The 22,842-nt window shown below is 35.3% G+C and overlaps 3 protein-coding genes and 1 pseudogene across 3 annotated transcripts; 2 read left to right on the forward strand and 2 right to left on the reverse strand.

The window, feature by feature from the left end:
• The first annotated feature begins 5,365 nt into the window (after positions 1-5,365).
• On the forward strand, positions 5,366-7,445 carry LOC145104517 (Plastid-lipid associated protein PAP / fibrillin family protein). The gene is made up of 8 exons (XM_079041747.1): positions 5,366-5,595; positions 5,687-5,800; positions 5,898-6,035; positions 6,140-6,235; positions 6,696-6,776; positions 6,870-6,956; positions 7,044-7,105; positions 7,224-7,445. The coding sequence occupies exons 1-8, from the start codon at positions 5,440-5,442 to the stop codon at positions 7,336-7,338; spliced, it is 849 nt and encodes a 282-aa protein (XP_078897873.1). The 5' UTR covers positions 5,366-5,439; the 3' UTR covers positions 7,339-7,445.
• A 1,599-nt stretch (positions 7,446-9,044) lies between these two features.
• On the forward strand, positions 9,045-9,617 carry LOC145104520 (ferredoxin-thioredoxin reductase, variable chain pseudogene; annotated as a pseudogene).
• Positions 9,618-9,687: 70 nt separating this feature from the next.
• Positions 9,688-10,769, reverse strand: LOC145104518 (uncharacterized). Its single transcript, XM_079041748.1, has 2 exons — positions 10,094-10,769; positions 9,688-10,017 (listed from the first exon to the last, which is right to left on the reverse strand). The coding sequence occupies exons 1-2, from the start codon at positions 10,575-10,577 to the stop codon at positions 9,938-9,940; spliced, it is 564 nt and encodes a 187-aa protein (XP_078897874.1). The 5' UTR covers positions 10,578-10,769; the 3' UTR covers positions 9,688-9,937.
• Positions 10,770-21,616: 10,847 nt separating this feature from the next.
• Positions 21,617-22,099, reverse strand: LOC145104495 (ferredoxin-thioredoxin reductase, variable chain-like). Its single transcript, XM_079041729.1, has one exon. It carries the CDS (start codon positions 22,097-22,099, stop codon positions 21,617-21,619), a length of 483 nt encoding a protein of 160 aa, XP_078897855.1.
• Positions 22,100-22,842: the final 743 nt, after the last annotated feature.

Here is a 22,842-nt window from a genome sequence, read left to right on the forward strand (position 1 = left end):
CGTCGAAGATGTATGGCTGCATAAATCAGTGTGGGGACTAATTTGTCCAAAATTGGGTAATTTAGCTTTGGGCCCTGCAGTGCCCTGCTCACAAAGTGTATCAGCAGTTGCTTCTGGTCCCTTTCGACTGTTAGTACCGACGATATGGCCTCGCCGGATGTTGTTAGGTACATCTGCAGGGTTTCTCCTGGTAGGGGGCTCGCCATGGTATTAAGTCATTGTAGGGATTCCTTCAGATGCTTTAGGGCTCAATCGGCATCTGTTGTCCATTTGAGTTTTTTTTTGTCGACACAACCCTTTAGGGTGTGGAAGAGTGGGAGAGCTTTTTCTGCTGACTTAGCGATGAACTTGTCGGGCACCGTTAACCTCCCATTGATCTCCTGAACCCTCTTCAGGTTGTGGGGAGCCTTGGAGTCGAGGAATTCCTGAATATTGTCCTGGTTTTGTTAGATTCCTTCTTTGGTTATCCGGTAGCATAGGAATTGGCCCTCTTCTACTCCAAAGGTACACTTTCCTAGATTTAGTTTCATATGTGCTTGTGCGAGGGTCAAGAAGGTTTCCTCAATTTCTCCGAGTAATGCTGCTTCGTGACGGCTTTTGATAACCATGTCATCAACGTAAACCTCCATGTTCCTGTCGATTTGGTCGGCAAAGACTTTGTCCATCAGGCGCTGGTATGTTGCCCCAACGTTTTGGAGTCCAAACGACATTTTTTGGTAGCAGAACGTGCCACGATCGATGTAGAATGTTGTCTTTTCCTCGTCTTCCCTGTGCAATTGGACTTGGTGATAGCCTTTGTAAGCATCGAGGAAGCACTTAAGTTGGAAGCCTTCCAAGGATTCAACATTTTGGTCTATCTTCGGGAGGGGGTAATGACCTTTTGGGCAGGCGTTGTTTAGGTCAGAGTAATAGATGCCCATTCACCACGACCCTTCATGTTTCGTTACCATCACGGGGTTAGCTGTCCAAGTGGGAAAAATTGTTTCCCGGAGAATGCCTACGCCTACCAGCTTTGCGACTTCCTCATCGATTGCCTTGCTCCTGTCGCCCGCTTGCCCCCTCTTTTTTTGTTTGATTGGGACGGTTCCCGGTAAAATGTTTAAGCTATGTTCAATGAGCTTGCGGTCTACCCCCGTCATGTCTGCGGGTTGCCACGAGAATGCGTTGGAGAATTGTTTTAAGAGTGTGATTAACCTGGTTTTGGTTTCCACCGATAGGTCTGCACCCCCTCGTATTGCTTTCTCTAGATGATTCAGGTTGATCACGTGTTTCTCTGTGCGGCAGTCCTCTTTTGATATTTTTAGGGCTCGAATTAGTTCCGGGGCTGCAATAATCTGATGGTAAACATGTGGACGTGGGGTGCTAGCAAAAATTGTAGTTGAACCGGTACGCGTGTTGAACTTAATGGTATCATGGATGGTTGACGGTATGGCCTGCAAATGGTAAAGTGGCGGTCGTCCGAGTAGTATGTTTTACTCCGTTGGGAAACGGATTACTGAGAACTCGATCGTTCGTGTGATGCTTTCTTTCTCGTCATGGCTAACCAACGTAGGGGGAGGTGTCTGGTACCCAATGTCCGTTGGCTATGTCCTGCGAAACCAACCAAAGGATCGCCTGTTGGTGGTTATAGGTCTTCCTTCCAGGAACTCGGTAGCTTTCGGAAGCAATGTTCGTAGAGGATGTCGGTGCTACTGCCATTATCTACATAGACGCGGTGAATTTGCTTTTGGCGTATACATGCAGTAATTAGGAGCGGATCCTTGGGATTCCATTCGCGTGGTCTCGGGTCCTCTGAGGAAAATTTGATGTTCGATAGGTTTGTAGATAGCACCTCCACATCATTATCGAACTTGCGGCGCTCGTACCTCCTGTGTTTTCTTTTGATTGTAAGGACCTCGTTCTTGGGATCTTGATGTTGATTTGCGTAGGATTTGAACTCTGGTGGATGTTCCAGAGAAAGTGTTGTGTTCGGCGTGCTAACCACTACAGAGAACTGATTTCTGGACATTAAGAATTGTGCGGAAGGCGACATGGTCCATGGGAACCAAGTGTTTTCCCCCTTCTTCTGCGGTAGCAGTTGTGGCCGGAAAATTGCTGGTTGCAACAGCTTAGTCGTCGTCAACTGGGGCGTTGCGGTGGTGCTTGCGACCGACTGTTCTACTATGACAGGCGGCGATCGCCATATGTCAACGATTTCTGTTGTTGTGGTTTCCGCTATCTGACCTTGCATCTGTGTTGTTGGTGTGTGGGTGAAGGCTTGTCTGTCTAAGGTAGATGGATGTGTGCCATTGAGCGACGACGTTAGTCTTGTCGGGTGCGTTTCTCCCCCATCGGGCGTTGTAGGTACCTTTCCCGTCATTGTCGCCGTCTAGGGTTGTTTTAAAGTCGTGTAAGTCTGAGTACACGCCCGGATGGCGCCAAATGTTGTGATATGTCTTTGAGCTTAACGTCGTTGGAGGATTGTGTCGTTTGGTTAAACCTAAGAATCACAACAAAGAAAGAGTCGATGTTAGTCGTCGTCCGGGAGGGGGTACCAAAACGAGACTCTGATGGTCTAGTCAGTAAGTGTATGAGAGAATTAGAATTATGTATTAGATGGAGAGAGGGCGATCCCTTCTTTTGAAGAAGAAGAAGAGTCCTCTTATACCTGTTGCCTGGGGAGCATGTCCCCGACAACACCTCCTGCGTTGTTTGGAATGTTATGACGTGGAGACGTCCTATTGGTGAGTTATGCACCACTAGTGGTTATCCGCTATTGGTGCAGAGTTACTGAGGAGCAGCGCTCTGAGCGCTACACTTGTCGTTCTGGGGAGCAATCCGGTACTATTTTGGCCTGTTATGAGCCTTGGTGTTAGGACATCGGGCCCTAAGCACGAGGCCGCAAGGGCGAGGGCCCGGACCGAGCACTTAAATTGAGTAAAGACCATCAGCTAGGTCGTCCTTTGGATAATCATCCCATTACCTTTGACGTATTCTTGGAAGGATACGTTAACAGTTGTATTTTGTAAATGAAAATCTCTGTCCATATAAAAAAAATTTGGTTTTGTTTTTATTATAGTTTAGTATAGTTTGAAATGAATAAAAAAGGGGAGATTGTTAATTCAAACCATGTGACTTGATGAGCTAAAATATCTTCGGTACATTGCTTACTACATTGCTTACTGTTGGAGTTGATTGGTCTCAGTGTATGTCTATGCTGATCAGCATGAAGAATTGAAGACCCAAAAACATGATTATGGAAACTTGAGTGACAATTAGCTAATTCTATAAGCTTTGTGATAAGGATCAAGCTTATTCAATCAAGGTTGCGTTTCTATAATTTCAAAGACTCTAAGATCTTTAGGTATTGTTTTAACGGATGCACATAGTATTTGTTTAATGCCAATGTTTCAGTTTCATACGTCTTATGAATTTAATAGTTTTCTCTGTGAGAACTATTCTTGAGAGTGTGTTCTTAATCAGACAGTGTTATCTCATTACCTCCCATATTTATGAATTCGTTCTTAATCAATAAATATTTAGTTTATGTGTATTGTTCTTCGTGTTCCTTTCATTCTTTGTTGTTGATTGCATTGTTGAGGACCACTAGTAGGTAGGTATTATATGCATCTCTAAAATTACCATTGTAAGTATATATATTTAATAAAAAACGAACAACTTAGATAAATATATATAAAATAAATAACTCACATTTTTATATAAATATATTCTCACTTTATCATATGGAATCTATAATTGCTACAAAAAATACATGAATGTATATTTAGTTTTAGTTGATAACACGCGTAAAAAATTAGTTTTCAACACACTTCCACCTGAGTTGCACATATAAATTCGGACCTACTCCAGATTTTCTACCCATTCGCACTTAAAGACCCCGTGTTTATTGAGACTTCCAGAAACATAATTTTCTTAGTTTGCTAGCACAAATATAAATTAAAATATTTTATTAGCAAATTCAAATATATTATATTTATGATGACATTTTCGCAAATGACATTTCTCTTTCATTTTTTGATGAGAAATGACATTTATGCATATATCATTTGCAAAAATGAAATTTTCTCAGAAATTTTTTAATTGAAAAGTGTTATTTTCGCAAATGATATTTGTGAAAATTACATAATTTCTCGGTCATTTTTGCTTATAAATAAATATTTCACTACTTATATCTTACTAAACATTTAAAAAAGAAACAATAACGTTAAATAAACTTTTAATACATTAAAACATGATCTTTAAAACACGATGAGTGTTTAGGAGTAACATTAAGAACTATATGTTTGATAGTGTCTTTAGGAGAATTTTCAGTTTCCATTTTTTATAAAGTGAATGAAAAGATGAGAAATGTTTCACTACTTATACATCTAATATGTGGAACCCATTATTTTCGCAGATAATATCTACTAAAGATGTGTATACCATCTGCGAAAATCACTAAAACGACATTATTTTAGGTCTTATTTGTTTTTTAAAATGTAAAATATATGTAGTCTGCGAATCACATCTATCGAAATCTACAGAAAAAGATGGTCTACCATTTTAGGTATACGGTATTCTAAAAATAAATGATTGCACACCGACGACAAAAGAGTTCAATAAGCTTTTTTTAACAAAAAAACAAACAATTGTGATTTCACATATATTTTTTTTGAACCGACAGACTAACCTATTCATAAACCATCTATGTCTCCTAACGGAGACTAGAACCCATGACCTCTTATTTGAGAGTGTCACTCCTTACCGCTATGTGAAATTTATCGCTATCACGATAATCTCTTTAATTTTATTATTATAGTTGTTTGTGATTGCATATTTAAAATACTTATTAATTTATTGCGGTTTGACATTACGAATAAACAATTTTTAGTATTTGGATAAATTAAAACTAAAAATTATTGTTGACTTATATAATAAGTTTTTAATAAATTCGTGTTTTAAACTATCTAAAAATAGCTTACGACTTATTTAAACCAATTTACCATATTAACCTTATTGTAACTATATATTTATATAATTCGATCATTATTTGTCATTTTGTACGTAAAAACATCAAATGCTACAAACACTTTATTAGTTTATTACGTTTTAATACCAAATAAAATAGTCTAAACTCATTAAAAAAATTAGTATAAGAAAAACTAATAAAAACTTTTACAAAATAAATAGAGATTTTTTTTAATAAACAATCCCAAAAACCCCAATCCTAAAAAATATGAAAATTTGACAATTTATTTTCTTAGTTTTAAAGTTAAAATTAGTTTTGTGCGTACGAATTCGATAATTTATAGAAAAAAATGTTAAATTTATTTTGTTTTCTTGAAAAGACAAAATACAATTGAGATTTTTTGAACGGGCTTATTAATTCATTTTCCCATAATTTTGCGAGACATATAACGCTCCCACAAATATCCAACTCCAACAGGGGTTCCCGGAGAAATGGATTTGCGGTTGCCGACTACAACTGCTCTTTTCCGGCCACCAACAACTTCATATATTTTACCTTCTTCATCAACCTTCTCCTTTCCCTTCTCATATTCAAGAAATGGATTTCGATGCTCCATGACAACAACCTTTACATCATCCCCACCACAGGTACTCGATTCTCTCCCTTCTCGATTTCCCCTCTTCCCATCCGTATTTCTCATATTTAATTCCCCCCTTCTCTTTATTTCCTTTGATTCAGATAAATGAAACAGAATTAGAAAACAAGAAATATGACTTGTTGAAAGCTGTTCAAGACACTCAGCGTGGACTTACCACTACCCCTAACCAACGCTCGGAAATTGAAGAGTCTTTGGTAGGCCTCTTCGCTTTAATTTCCATGCATCAATGGCGAATTCAGATTGATTCCATAGTTATGTAGTATGATGGTGGAAAGGAATGGGATTTTGTAGGTGGATTTGGAGAGTTGTCGAGTGGATAATGAACCAATTGATTTGGAGAAATTGGATGGAACATGGCGATTGCAGTATACATCTGCCTCTGATGTTCTTGTTCTTCTTGATTCTTCCTCTAGACTTCCCTTTTTTCAGGTTTTCGGTTGCTTTAGTGATCCTCATCTCTTTCCCCTTGTTTATCTCTTACAATATTGCAGATTCCCTTTGTTGATATACGTGAATTGCTATATGATGATTAGGTTGGCCAGATATTTCAGAAGTTTGAATGCAAGGGTAAAGATAATGGAGGCTACATCCGCAATGTTGTTCGTTGGAGTATTCCTAGATTGTTGGAGGTATGTACATGATTTTATTAAGTAATGACATAATTAATCATTAAATCAAAACTTTGCTAGTGGTTTAAAAGGAAACAATTACTTTAGAACATGTATGAAATTATGAATCAAAATATATGTATAGCACTTTACTTGTAGTCCAAAATCCGTTTGTGTTTGGGATTAAACGAGCCGTATACAAGTGTGCAGTTCGCACCATCTTATCTGTATTAGATCACAGTCTAAATCCCTCGTGACACTCGTATAAATTCCAATTAAAATAAATGGTTAGATGACACTAAATCACCAACAACATCCACGTCTTTTGCAAAGACGAGAGATCAAGAGTGTCACTATCCCACTTTGTTCCACCTTTTCACATGGGACAAAAAATTGCAATGATTGTCCCATGTCCAAGGCATACCAAACACAGTATAACCTGTTCTTTCTGAAGTACTGTTACAACATGTGCTTTTTACAGGACAACGAAGGTGCTACCCTCCTTGTATCTGCAAAATTTTCTATCGTGTCCCGGCGTAACATCTACCTGCAGTTTGAAGAGGTCGGTTAATATCATTGATCTATCATAAAAATAAAATGAAAAAAAAATAAAAAATAAAATGAATTTTTGGTAGCATTTTTGTTTCAATGGCAGATATCTCTTCAAAATATAAATATAAGTGACGAATTGCAAGCTCTAATAGCCCCGGCATTACTGCCACGCTCATTCTTGACCTTACAGGTAAACTCATAGTATTAATTATTTGTTTTGATTTTTAATTACATCAAAATCAAATTATGTGATTTATTTTTTTGTATTTACTTTTAGATATTGCAAGCAATTCGTTCTTTTAAAGCTCAAGTTCCAGTGAGTACCACAAGCCCAGGAAGGTACATTCACAAACTTATTATAAGCTATTTTGCATCAGATTTCAAGAAATAACAGATTTATTTATTTATCATATAAGATAAGAATGGAAATAAATAAACTTGGTATATGACGTGGCAGGCAATCGGTGGGAGGACTTTACTACCTTTCATATCTGGACAGGAATATGCTTGTGGGTCGAGCGGTGGGAGGTGGTGGTGTATTTGTATTTACTCGAGCTCAAAACTTCGTGTAATTTACCCATTTTGCCCATTGTAATTTGTATCACCTACCTTATTCTTATTACAATTGTACCATAATATTTCATTTTGCAAATACAAAAATGGAAATTAGATTTTTGGATGTTTACGTTAAATATAACATCATATAGTTATGCCCTCAAGGATTCGATTTTTGACAGCCGAGCGATGAGAGTCTCAATTCCAATATGGATTGGGTTTCTTGAGTACATTGTTATTGAGCTCTTATAGTAGCTATCATCTATATTGATGTATCATGTATATTTGATTTAAATGCAACAATTCCCAATTCCCGTGTTGATTTTAAGGAGAGAAGTGAGAGGAATTGAAAAGAAAAATGAAAAAAATTATGCTCCTTAGTTTTTCTAAAGGAGAAAAAAGGGATGACGATTTCTTATAATCACGGGTGTATGCGGCAAAGCAAATACTCATTCGTCCCAAAATTATTGTCTACATATAAAAAACACACAAATTAAGGAAACATTAATTACTACTAATTTTATTAAATGAAATGACAGTTGTACCCTTTTGTTGCATTTAATTCCACGGTAGTTTAACAAATAATGAAGGGTACTATTGGTAAAAGAGATATTTATTTTTAAAAGTAGACTATTATTTTGGGACAAACCAAAAAAGAAACATGAACTATTAATATGGGATAGAGGAAATATAAGGTTATCGTTTATGATTTTACCCTTCAACATAAATATAAAAATGATCACATAACCTCTAATTTTCGATTTTCTTCGACGCTTCTCACATACTAAGTGTTTTCTACAAGGTTCTAAATAACGTAAGGCGTGACTTGGCGGCAATGTCAAGCCTCAAGTTTTTCCGAGTCTTGGCGAGCCACGTCGTTTGTAAGGCGTCACTTAAGACGGCAAATTTGTATATAATTAATATTTTTATATGTATTTTCAGTTATTATTCTATTTTATACACATATATGAGTTAAGGCGGTGTTTTGGTAAAGCTCGGCGGCATGCACAAGCCTTGGAGCCATGGCGGAACCGTGACGAGCTTTTTAGAACCTTGGTTTTCTATCATCAATAACTTCATATTTTTCCATTCAACCTAACTTTCTTTTTGTTCGGACTAGGAAACGCAAATATATAAATATCTTTTTTCCCGTTCTTTTATTGTTTTCTCCTTATTTTTCTTTCGGTTACCAAATTCGGGAACAGAGCTTAAAGATTATATATATATATATATATATATATATATATATATATATATATATATATATATATATATAGTTTGTTGACATTTGATTTGAACAATCTGAAAATGAAATGAAAGTACGTTTTGATAATTGAAAAGTAATAAAAAGATGATGAAAATTGGATAGCTGATTGAATATTGTGATTTTGAGATAAAGAACATGTTGTCAATTTTTGTTTCAGGTAATCAAAGTTTTATTTAATTATGTATGACAAGTCATCAAAATTTGCATTTCAAATATGTTTCTTGAAATAGAAAAAATAACAACTAAAATTAATTTGTATTTTTAGTTTTATCAGATAAAATGAGGGAAGTGAAGTGATAATAAACAAGTGAGGTGTCAATTGTGAAATTAATTCGAACTTTCCTCTTTCTTCCATAACCATATAAATCTGAGACCTCACCTTAACGGATAATAAAATCCTCTGCCCTAAAACCTTTAGCAGTTGACAAGTGCCATAACCCAATCGGCAAATTAATAATGACATCTCCGGCGATATTCTCCACCGCAACGTCAATCAATTTACCTCCATCCACCGCCAATAATCGTGTAATTTCCCCCTTTTTATGTGCTCCCGCTTGTGATTGCTCTCTAACTCGTAGAATCACCAACAACAAAAGATCGAATCTGCGTCTACGGATCAAAGCAGCGGCGTCGGACTCCACGGCGATCGTTGACAATCCAACGGCGGCGTCCACTTCTGAAGAAGAAGAAGGAATTAAGGCGAAGATCGGAGCTAGGGTTAGGGTTAAAGTGCCGTTGAAGGTTTATCATATACCTAAAGTATCGGAAGTAGAGTTGAATGGGAAGGAAGGCAAAATCAAAGATAACATCTCCGTTTGGAAAGGGAAACACATTTCGGCTAATTTTCCTTACAAGATTGAGTTCTTCGAGAAACTTGAAGGTCGCGGCGACTCTCCTGTGAAGTTCTTCGCACACCTCAAGGAAGATGAATTTGAATATATTGATTGATTCATGACTTTTGGTTGAAAAACACCTATTCAATCTCCGATTTCATATTATTAATAGTATATCATATTTCATTAGCGTCTAGTTCTGGATTTTGATTCGCCTGTCGCATTCATTTTTCATCAATTTTCGTTGGTATATAGAGCTTCATAAGTTTTGTAAACAAATTGTGGTCGTATATTAGCTTCATAGTTTACAGCATCTCTGTGATTCTTACATAATTTGATTGAGTTCACTTGATCCCCTGAGATCCACCAGATTTACTCAGACAATCATCAACACTTTGATGTCGATGATCAGGATCTCGCCATTCAACTTGTCTCAAGTGAGAATCTATAGCTCTAAATTCTGTATTCTCATTTGATTCGAGTGTGTGGTTGTATCCCTCCCCCATCTTTGCTTCTTCAAGAAGACTGTATCACGGAACAAGCAACCGCTTGTGCCCAGTGCCTCAACTTTGCCTTGACCTGCTGCGGATCTTCTCCTGCAAAATTCCATGAATTTGTTTATGGATTTAGGTGGTGGAGGATGGAGATGGTTGATTTCGGAAATTCACAAACCTGGGCTACAAATCTTCCATGGATCTTCATTGCCGAACGACGATGTTCCTGATTTTGACGACAGTGAACCTATCACGTCAAGTTTAGGTCCCGGTGAGACGTTACCGCCGTTAGGGCTGCCGAGCCTGTTGACGGCGAAGTAAATATCAAGGGCGGGTAGGGTGTTGGTCAACCGTTGACCGCCTTCATCATCATTGAACCCAAACCCTAACTCCAGGCAACCTTTGAGCTCTTTGAGATCTTCCGACAACTCATCAGTTGCTGCAGAGCCAGATTCATCTTTCTTCTTCTTCTTCTTTTCTTTTATGAGATTGAGACGGCGCCTCCTCTCCCAGGCAACATTCTGGGGGCTCTCGCTCAAGGATAGCTGTTTCAACAGGGCTCTCCGTTTCTTCCACAGCGGCGTTGGGCGTGGTGATGTGGGTTTGAGAGGCGGCAATGGCAATGGAACAATCATGGATTGATTGGTCTTGGGCTCACCCATTTTTGAGATGGATGTTGGGGGCGGGGGGCCACGGTGGAGCAGCGGCGGGACGGCCGCCTGAACCAACCGTGACAGGTCACAGGTAGTGGTGGAGGAAGAAGGTGAATTATTTGTGTGGAGGGAAACATCAAATATGGGATTGGTATTATGTTTGTAAACGAGGGTGAGAGAGTGAGAGTAGGAGGAGAGCCTTTTTGTGCTTCTAATTTGGTTGTTTAAATCAGTGGGCATAATTTACCATCCTAAATCTATGGTTGATTAATCATTTATAAGTGCGATTCAACATGTATTTACTAAGTATTAAAATTAGTGGCTTTTTCATTTGCAAAGTCATGATTCAAGTATTGTGTGGTGATAGTTAGGAATAAATTAGTTTGTTGTTTCAAATAAAAAAAATATATATTATAAAATATGAAGCTAAATAATAAAGTAGAAAATGAGATTGTAAAGATTTTATGTTATTATTATTAAAAATGGTTATTGTCATTGTAGCCTAACAATGTTTAGTATATTGGTTTAAATGGTCCATCGTGATTTTTTTTGCCTTTGAAGGATAAGAACTTGTGTTTTTAAGTTTTAAAATGTCATTATGGGTCACCCGGTGATCCCCTCCTAATCATCAATTTGTATATACCACGTCGGTGTGATTTTTCCTCATCCTAATCATCAGTTTCCCTCAACCCACATTGACTTTCAAAAGTCAAGGTAAATGAATGTGATTGAGAGTTGTGTTTTGTTGGAGTTGTCGGATGGAGACCCATTTGGGAATCGATTTGATTGAGATGAATGCGATTGAGAGTTGTGTTTTGTTAAGAATCTAACGAGTAAGTGAAGTAAACCGGAGACGAATAACAAAACGGCCAAAATCACGACAATGAATAGAACAAGTGTGCCGATTTTTTGAGAAGATGAAGAAGGGGATGATGTTTTATGGAAAGTTACAGTAAATGGAGGTGAAATCGATGATTATAAGTAAACCGGAGCTACAATGGCAAACGATGAGTCGTCATCTACACGTATAGCCTCCGGAGAACCACCTCCCTCCACCACTACAGCCCTCTCCACCCCCTTCACCGAAAACTCACTTTACTCCTCCAAAACGCTATCGAGCTCATTTTTAAACCGCAGTTCAACAAATCCTCTGGTGCAACGCCGTTTCCATTGGGAAGGTACACAGTGTGTGAAGAAGTAATGAGATTCGTCTAGTTTCACGGCGGCTTTGTCCTTGGCGAACAACCACTAGATTTCATCGGTGACACGAGCGAGAGTCACGATGACGTTGCTGCCTTGTCGGAGACGGATTATTTCAAACACCTTAGAAGCTAATTGGATGCTCTGTTGTTGTTTTTCGATTAAGTGAACGATTGATCCGGGGAATTTTATTACAACTTACTCTGAAGATTCAAAAGTTGTTGATTGTTGTTGTTCATGGCTTTGATCGTTGTCCAGGAACAGTTTCTCAGTGAGATCTTTGGTATCGAGTGATGGGTGCATGGATGGAGATGAAGGATTTGATGATAAAAATGAGGAATATAAATCTGGGTTTGATTGATCGACTTGTGCGTATAGAGTTTTAGAGGAGTGTGACACTATGTTTGATTGTACTTGTTGCATGTTTTCAAGATTTTGGGGATATTGTTGACTCACCTGCTTACTTGGCACTTGACAAAGCAGTGTTACTTTCTAATGTGGGTAAAAGTACCAAAATTACTAGTAAAATACAAGTTGATACCCTTTAAAGGCAAAAAAACCACAATGGACCATTTAAACCATTATACTAAAGATTGTTGGGCTACAGTGACAATAACTAGGGGTGAGCATAACCGGGTACCCGGCTAAATTTGAAGGAACCGAAACCGGAACCGGCAGTTCCCATGATTTTGGAACCGGAACCTGTTGTATCGGTTCTCAATTTTTTGGAACCGAAACTGGAACCAGCGGTTCCGGTTCCAGCTCTGGATATCCGCTTTAAAAATAAAAATAAAAAAAGGAATCCCAAAATAAAAGGTTACCACAATTAGTCCTTTCATAAATGCTCCCGTATTCTTTTATAGACAATGAGTTATTGTCACTATAGCCCAACAAACTTTAGTATATTGGTTTAAATGGTCCCTCATGACTTTTTTTTTGTAGTTTAGGGGCATAAAGTCTATTTTTACCTGCTAAAAAGGGCCCATGACTTATTATTACCGGTATTCTTGATGACATAGCTTTTTTTTCATAAGTTATAAGAATTAAGTGCAGGCATTGACTTGACTTTTTGGCATATACTCGTACACTAATAAATTAGTTTCCTGGTTGGAGCAGAACCCTAATAATCTCACGATATGTCGATGTCTGATTCTTCCTAGGGTTTGAATCTCGATATTGAATCCATGGTTGTGAGAAAAACCACGGCTCATGGCTGGCAATCTATTCACTGCAACAAGTTCATTATTGGGCATGGCGCCTTTGTAAACAATCACGACTCCTCCTTTTCCGATGATGTTATCTTCCTTTAAAGAATCGAGAACATCATCGCAAGTGAAATCTAGGCGTTGGAAAGTAGTAAGCTTCCATGATCGAGCTTTGCAAGCTCTCTTGATAGATTGAGCTTTGATGATTGCTGCAATGGTGAAGGCGATGGAACAGAGGAGTATGCCAAGAACGAGAAGAAGTTTTACAGAGGCGGAGATTGGTGATTTTGAATGTGGTTGATAGGTGGCGTTTGCGATTCCTTCTTTACAAGGTCCATCGAGTAAAAGCTTCTGCACACCGGAAAATTGGCTAATGGCGACCGAGATTCGCTGACACAGAATTGGTCGCCGGGAATTCGCCGGAGAGAAGATTGTTCTGAAGTTCAACCTGTGAGAGATGAGGCAAACTGAAAAGCCCTTTTGGAATCGAACCATTGAGGAAATTTTCTCCCATTCAGATTCGATTCAGCGATTGGCATTCACCAAGAGACTCCGGAATCAGACCAAATAAAAAGTTTCCCAATTATCGTTTCAAGTTTGTTTCCATTGCATAGATTGGGAGGAAGTGAACTTGTTAATTTGTTGGAAGACAGATCAAGGATTTGTAGCTTTCTGTTCCTGCCAAGGCCTTGAGGAATGCCTCCGGTGAAGTTGTTTTCCCAGAGCTGTAATACCTCCAGCTCCGACAGTTCGCCGATGAAATCAGGAATCGATCCGTGGAGTTTGTTTCAGAACAGATTGAGTAAGGTGAGATTGTTGAATTTAGGGAAGAATGAGGATAGTAGGCAGATGCGATCAAGGAAGCAATGAGAGAGAACAAAGGCTTTCACCACCGACATAGTTTTAACAGGAAAAATCCACGTAGATGACATATGGGCGCCACGTGGACCATTTTCAGTTGACCAAATGCCATGTGGCATATCAAAACTGATGAGTAGGAAGGGGTTCACCGGGTGACCCATTCATATTTTTTATAATGGCCTTTTAAAATGGTAAAACACAAATACGTACCCTAAAAGGCCAAAAAAAAGTCATGAGGGGCCATTTAAACCAATATACTAAAGTTTGTTGGGCTATAGTGACAATAACCCATAGACAATTCTCTCATTGTTAACTTATGTAAGGAACCGATGTGAGATATTTTGTTTCTAACCCACTCTTCATATATTTATTATAGGTAAAATAATGGGATGGTAATAACTAATAAGAACATGACATAGTTCCGATTTAAGATTTGTATGGAAAAAAATTTAAAAACCTAAAAAGACTAGCTTAACACCATTTATGATTTGAAGGGAATCATAAATTGGTAGGTTATTAAAATTAAGAAAACAAAATAATTCTTGATTACAACACAGTAGAAGAATTTTATATATAAAGTATCATTATTTCTATTTCGTCACATACTAATAGAGTGTAACCAATTCATTGGATCAAATGTTTACTTTATGATAACTCAAAACGTATCTGCCTTGAATTCTATCATTAAATATAGGGAGTTGATTTCATGGAGAATACGATAGGAAACAAAAGTATATCATGAAATTAAAGAAACAAAAACCAAATAATCAGGGAAAATGATTTGAATTAATATGAATCAAAACTACGTCGATTTAGAATAATGGTTTTATATGTAACACTAGTTTATAACCCGTGAGAACCACAGTTATAAAATTAATTAAACTTTCATATTAAAAAATCAAAATTATTAATCAATTATTTTAAATAAATTATTAATTAAGAGATTTTTTTAGTTATATAATTATAATCTTTGATTTAAATAAATACGTAAAGTTATATCACCTTATAATTTGTATTAATTTTATTTTATTTTTTAATCTAATGTTATTAATTAACAATATTAAAGTGAAAAATTTTAAAATTTAATGTAATTAGGGTGGGAAATTTAAAATTTGAAATTTGAAAAGGATAATTAATATATTGACAAATGGCATGACATGTGACATATAATATTAATGAGAAATTCTAATATAATGACACTTGTCAATAGGAGAATAAACATATTCATTTGTTAGAATAGGGATTAGTATTTATACATATACACACCGGTTCTAGCGGGTAGCGGTTCCAAAAAATGAGAACCGGAACCGGAACCGCTTAAGGCGGTTCCAAAATTTTACGAACCGGAACCGGCAGTTCCGAGGCGGTTCTGGTTCCGGAACCAGCAGTTCCGAGGCGGTCCGATTCCGGAAGCGGGTACCCTGTTTCAATGCTCACCCTAACAATAACCCTATTAAAAACAACCAAGCATTTTCAGTATATAATACTCATTATTTATAATAGAAAAAAAATCATTATTTATACTAGAAAAAAAATGAAAGATGAACTATATTATGAATGCCTTTTCAGTGGTGCATAGCTATACTATAAAACTCATAATAATGTGTTACTAATGCTCACTAATGATGGAGAAAGATGGGAAAATATGGAGAACCTATGATTATTCACTAAATAATGTTTTATAACACTCCCCCTTGAATAACGATTGTATCATGCATCGTTAAAACTTTAATAGGTAAAATCTCATGGAAAAAAACCATTATAAAGGAAAAAGAGTACATGATTAATAATAGACATTGGAAATTCTTGTCTCGTTAAAAACTTTGCTAAGAAAACTCAGTGGGAAAAACTTAGTTAAGGAAAATAGTACAATATGTTTCCAACTCCTCCTGATGGACGCACTACTTGATTTCCTTGAAGCACCGCATACCAATGTTTCTTACCATCTTTTCAAATTTGGATGTAGGAAGTGCTTTAGTAAACAAATCGGTCAACTTGTTACTTGACTGGATTTTCTGGATGTTGATGTCACACTTCTTTTGAAGATCATAAGTGAAAAATAACTTTGGCGATATATGTTTGGTTTTGTCTCATTTGATAAATCACTCCTTGAATTGGGCTATACAAACCTGTTAGAGTGCAAAGTTCTCCTTGGATGTGGTTTACCCTCTTTGAATGTGTAATGAGTTTAGCCTTTCCTATAAATAGGAAGTGAATGGCTCCCATTTTATGTAAGAATAACCATTTGTGAGATTAGTCTAGTGAGAGATTATTACAAGACCCACTTTGTAATAGCTTACTAGATTAATGAGAGCTTAAACGGATTATTTACTCTTTGTGGTTTGATTGATTCACTTAATCTTTACATTTTCGCATCCGTCATCATAACTGAGTCACTACAATTGGTATCAGAGTGGGTGCTTGAAGTTATCAAGAAGTTGATCCATGATGACAACATGATTTGGTGAATCACATATTGTTGCAAGTTCTTCATTTTTTAGAGTATTTTTGGTTATAGAAATCGAATTGTTCTTTGATCTTGATTCAAATTCGATTTCCCCCTCTCTAGAATTTATGTGATTTTCGCTTTCTCTCTCTAGAATTCATGTCGAAATCACTTTCTCTCTCTAGAATTTTGATCAATTTTGCTTTCTTTTTCTAGAAGTTCATTCGAATTTTGCTTTCTCTCTCTAAAGATTTCTTTCAAATTCACTTTCTCTCTCTAGAAATATTCAAGTTCTTGTGATTTTTTTGTTAATTGGTCAAAGATGGTGTGTTTGGATTATGATTATTGGATCAAGATAATTGAATATGTCAAGTACAAAGTCAATGAAGAACAATATTATGGATTATTGTTGAAAGGTGGATTGATTACATGAAATACTTTGATTTCTTATGGGAACAAGAAAGATGATTTTGGAAAATTGATCTTTCAACCTCTTTGTAAGATCAAAAATCTGATTAATTTAACAATGGATATGTTAGTTTGGGATGGAAATAAAAAGGAGGGAAGAGAAAAAGAATTGTTCAGAAATCAATATGTTTCGCTAATTGAAGATCCAAGTGATCTTCATGCTCTTGAATTTATTGAATATGTTCTTGAAGATCATAAAGATGTTCTTGAAGAAGTTCATCTTGGTCATGATGTTCAAAACAAGGGAATTCAATGTGAATCTCAAGAGGTTGTGAAAGTCTTTTGTTCAATTGGAGTTCAAACTGATGATTGTTTGTATTCTTGTGATTCGTTTGAATGAATGGTGCCGTATAGAAAGCCTTCAATCCAAGATGTTCAAATGTATCAAACTCCAAAAGATTTGATTCAAAAATGCAAAGTTCAAATTGTAAAGAATAAAGTTGTTCTTAAATTCGAATCTTCAAATCCAAAAGATGAAGAAAAAGAAGAAAAAGAAAAAGAAGACCAACATCATGAAAATTTGGGTTTCTAAATAAAATTCTTCAAATGTCGTTTTGAAGCCGAAATCAATGAAGAAAGTTTGGGTTCCAAAGAAAAAATCATCAAATTCTGTTATGGAATCAAATTCCAAACCCAAAATTGTTGAAGGTTCTCAAATTCGTTATGAAGATAAGTTAGATCTTTGAGAAATGAGAAGAAGTTCCATGGATGGTACAATGTGCATCATGGGTGGTACAATGTGAAATTTGGAGATTTCTTAATTCCAACCAAGGAACCTAGATCTTCCATGTTTGATTCATGCATTGCAAATGGAAAAAGGATTTTCAAGGATGTTTCACAAATTCTCAAACGGATGCCCAAAAATTCTTGTTGAATTCGATACCTCTTTTATTGAAGAATCAATGATGAAATGAAGATGATAAAAATTCGTATGGTCTTGTTATTGTTCATCATGAGTTAAATAATTTATCCATTCAATTTTCAAGCCCCATCTTCGAATTATTACTATTCATTCGATCCAAAACTCAATCAAATTTTAATCTATTGTTCATCTGATCCAAAATTCGAGCCCAAACTAATTCTCGTCACAGTTCATTATTTTAAGCCCAAATCGAAATTCATTTCTTCATATATTTCTTTCTCTCGCATCAGTCGAGTATTTCGAGTCTCTCAATCGAAGTCAATTGTTGGGGTAGTAATCGAATGGAAAAAGGTTTTAATGAATTTCGAATTTATTTTCAATTGTATTTGGACTTTGTAATCTCTCAATCGGAACTCGCAATGGAAGTCTATGATTCGAAGTTAAAATCGAGTGGGTGGATGATTTTGATTTTCGAATCAGATCTTTGATGTCGATTTGTTGATGACAAGTAATCGTAGTCGTGACTGAAAATTATGTGTGGTTCATTTATTTTTGGAACAATAGAAAGTTGAAGAGTGTTTATGAGTCGATTCAATTGAAAAGTCAAAATCAAATTTTTGATTGTGATTCAATGTAATCTGGAAGTCGAAATCAAACTTGATGGTCGAACTCAAGTTTCAGTCGAGACTTTCAATTGGAATGTGAATTGGAATCGAGAGTCGATTTTGGATGATGATTTCTGTGGAATCGATATTTGGATGACTATTTATTATCTTAATGATCATGATTTTCCTACCCCATCTCTATCTCTATATATATTAAAAGAGAAACATGATGGCATCATCTTCAACAATCAGGGTCATTCATTGTGTTTCTTTGATTAATTTCAACCCTTAGATCATTTTGATGATATCATCCTAAAATAAAATTAAATTAAATTAATATTGACTAAATTTGAAAGTTTGACTAACTGATTTAATGTTAACGTCATTTATAAAAGGAATGTATTCAACTCATTTAAACCTCATCATAATTTTTGAAAGTAAATTTCGTTCATCCCTAATTAAAATCACGTTCTTAGCTGACACCTTTCGTATATTCTTTCAATTCACATCTATTATAAGAAACGTATCTACAATATTACGAGATATCGTCGCTCAATTTCAGAGAATCAAAGAATTCGAAATTTGATATGTTTTCCATAATCATTGTTGAAAGTTATGTATAAATCATGTGTTGTTGTTCATACATTATGTTTTCTTCAGACCCTTTGCAGCATCACGTTCGAACAACATCACCCTTTGCAGCATCAAGTTCATGTACAAGACCATTAAAGCTCATAATTTACCATTTATATAATTAGAGTTTTCAGCATTAAATTGGATTTTTCATCAATAAGATTATATCCAAGTCATAACATTGAACTATTTTATTGCTCAAAAATCTAATTCCACAAGTTCAAAGGATAAACTCGTGAAGTTACGGTTTCAAATCCACCATTTTCTAAACCTAAGGGTGTGTTTGGGATTGCTTTTTGAACATAAAAGTTCTTTTTGTAAAAGGACTTTTTGTAAAAGAACTTTGTCTAAAAGATGGTGTTTAAAATGTGTTTGGTTTGTCTTTTATGACTTTTAAGTGATAAAAGCTAAAAGTCACAAAAAGATAGGAATTCCTATCTTTTCTCCAGCCAACTTTTCCTTCTTGACTAAAAGTTGGTTTTAAAAGATCTTTTTAATTTGCCAAACAACTTTTAGTAATTTTTAACTTTTTGAAAAAGTTAAAAGTCAAAAAGATGATTAAAAGGAAATGTCAAACACCCCCTAATTTTAGCTTATATCATTATATTAGTGTTAGAAACTTAGAATTCAACACTAAGGTTGAACTACTCACAAAGTTCATCATCAAATTCACAAATGTTAGAAGCTTAAATGACTAAGAAATGGATGTAAAGTTCATCATCAAATTCAGATTTGAAGAAGATACACAAATGTTATAAGCTTAAATGACTAAGAAATGGATGTAAAGTTCATCATCAAATTCAGATTTAAAGAAGATTCACAAATGTTAGAAGCTTAAATGACTAACAAATGGATGAGACGACTACCTTACAAGCTTCTCCTTGAAGAATTTGACTTAGAACACCATTAGATTTTCAAAATCGTTTTCCAGTTACATCAAGTAGTTCTCAAAATCATTTTTAATGTCTTTCGTCATGCTCCCAGTCATTATAACGAAAAGAATACATGGAATTGGGGTCTTAGCTTTAAATTTCGACAATATGGCAAAATAAACGCTTCCACTCTCTTAATATCGACTTTGATCCAAAAAGACAACTATCACTTTGATCTAACATCTCTATCTTTAACCCTAAAATGTTAATATATTAACAATTTAGTCCAAATTCAAGTTCACTAAGTTAAGTAAAAGCCATGCCTAAGTTTTTAGAATTGGTAAGATTAACCCCTCAACATTTTTAACTTTGATTTAATTCGTAAATAATTATCCATATAACATTCTAGTTTCATGTTTTCAAATTCAACCCTAAATGTGAAAATTGTTACATTTTAAGTCCAAACTCTAATTAAAATGACTTTATTTAAGAGTCATTTCTTAACTCACAATCTTAAAGCTTTTGACCTAACTTATCATCTAAATAATAAATTACTTTTAATTAATTATTTTGAATTAACCATTGAAAATTTAAATCAGATATTTTTCTTTTATATATATATATATATATATATATATATATATATATATATATATATATATTCACTCTAATTTTAAACTTCTGGCCTCAAATTATTATGAGTGTTCAGGGTAAGGCCGGTTCTAAAGAATTAAATATCTTCAAAGGCGCTGGACGAGTCAGAAAAAGGGCCCTTTCGTTATTATAAGTTTTTATTTTTAAATAAAATACATATATAATAAAAATATTAGGCCCTGTGCAGCTGCCCATTTTGCCCCCCCCCCCCCCCCCCCATATATTTTTCTTTTATATATATATATATATATATATATATATATATATATATATTCACTCTAATTTTAAACTTCTGGCCTCAAATTATTATGAGTGTTAAGGCCGGTTCTAAAGAATTAAATATCTTCAAAGGCCCTAGACGAGCCAGAAAAAGGGCCCTTTCGTTACTATAAGTTTTTATTTTTAAATAAAATACATATATAATAAAAATATTAGGCCCTGTGCAGCTGCCCATTTTTCCCGGCGGCAAGTACAAGCCTTGGAGTTATGACGAGCTTTTTAGAACCTTACGGGTGTTACAGTATCTTAGAACATTAACCACTGCATAATAGCCATTTTGCGGGAAAAAAAATATGCGAATAATATAGAAATACATAAAAATATAGAAACAAGTAAAATCATACATGGATTTGAAATTTTGGCTGTTTAAACTTTAAATCATAAATTATGTACAAAGAAAAGGTTCATGAATCACTTAAGACGATTTCGCAAAAGTTATTTGAATGCCATCAAAAAGTAACAATCAAAAATGTTTGCTTACTTTAACATCTTCGACGATTTATATCGACATATTGTTTAGAAAACGGATAGACCACCGTCTTCCTCATTAAATTCTTCTTAAGATAATATAGACATATTCATTTGGAATAATATCAAAATATATCAAAATATTTAGCTACTAGAAGTGGTATTTTGCTAATATACAATGTGTTTTTGTCAAATGTTGGTGGCCAATTTCTAACAGAGATTAGAAGATTGATCTTCAGGTAGGTGGCTTCCATACATAGTCATCATTTTAATAAATAGCCATTAATGAAAATATTTTAATTAATTAAATTAAACAGCTAATAAGGAGTGAGCATTTTCATCAATGATTTTGCCTATAGCTTTATATAGTACATAGTATATAGTATATACATCCATAATACCTGGAACGTATTCAGTTGTGACAAACTCAATATTGTATCAGCAATTTGAGATCAAAACCGGATGCAGATCTACAATTTGATCAAAATCATTAAATTAGTCGATATACTCAAACTCATCATCTCTAAGATGCGCGAAGAACTTCACAGGAGCATCGCCACGCCCTTCAAGTTTCTCCAGGAACTCGATTTTGTAAGGAAAATTAGCCGAAATCTGCTTCCCCTTCCAAAGGGCGACGTATTCTTTGATTTTACCTTCCTTCCCGTTCAATTCTACTTCTTGTACTTTAGGTATATGATAAACCTTCAACGGCACCTTTACTCTAACCCTAGCGCCGATCTTCGCTGGACTTTCTTCTTCTGAAGCGGAAGCCGATGTCGGATCGTCGATGATTGCCGTGGAACTGGAATCTGATGCCGCTGATTTGATCCGTGGAAGCAGATTCGATCTTTTGTTGTTTGCGTTTCTGAATGTTAGAGAGTAATCGGAAACACAAGCACATACCATTGGAGAGATTACACGGTGGTTGATGGTGGAGAGAGGTGCCGGTGCGGCGGAGAATATCGCCGTAGATGTCATTTCGATCTGATATCGGATTGTGGTTGGAGGATTTGTTATCCATTGCAGTGAGGCTTTGAAATTATATGGACATGAAATAAAGAAGAAAATTCCAGTGACACGTCATTCGTTTATTATCCCTATGTTTTTTTTATTTTTTTAATTTAAATATATATATATATATATATTTCAAAATTTTCCCGGCAAAAAAGAGTTTGTAATGATAAATAAAGGGAAATTTCCAGAAAATTCCTAAAATTTTAGTCTAATTTATGATAAAGTCCCAAACTAAATTTTGTTTACAGAAAAGCACATAATACCGCTTAAAACTTCGAAAAAATCCTTTTCGGCTGGTTTCGCAGATTTAGCCGGTATTCTATCTTTTTTCGTTAGTTTGCCTAAAATTTTGGGACTTTACCGGAAACTACATGATAACCAAAATATTGAGACGTTTCTGAAAATTGTCATGGAATTAATGAATATTATTATTAACAAATCATTTATAAACATAACAAATATTTTTGTTATAAAAAAGAAATACACTTGTTGCTAATTTCTATGAATAAATTGGTGGTCTAAGTACTCATCTATTGCTTATTGACCACATCAAACTCTCTACGTTCCTCTTATGCATCGTTGTGGGTATGATGGTGACATGTACTCACTGAGTGCTCATCTAATGTTGGTGTTCCTCTTACGTTGTTTAACCTAACTACCACCCAACATCCATACTTCACACGGTAACAACCATAGGCTAACACACA

This window comes from Lactuca virosa, chromosome 4 (assembly GCF_052849685.1).
Source record: "Lactuca virosa cultivar CGN04683 chromosome 4, Lactuca_virosa_CGN04683_v6, whole genome shotgun sequence".
In the NCBI taxonomy this organism is placed as follows: Eukaryota; Viridiplantae; Streptophyta; class Magnoliopsida; order Asterales; family Asteraceae; genus Lactuca; species Lactuca virosa.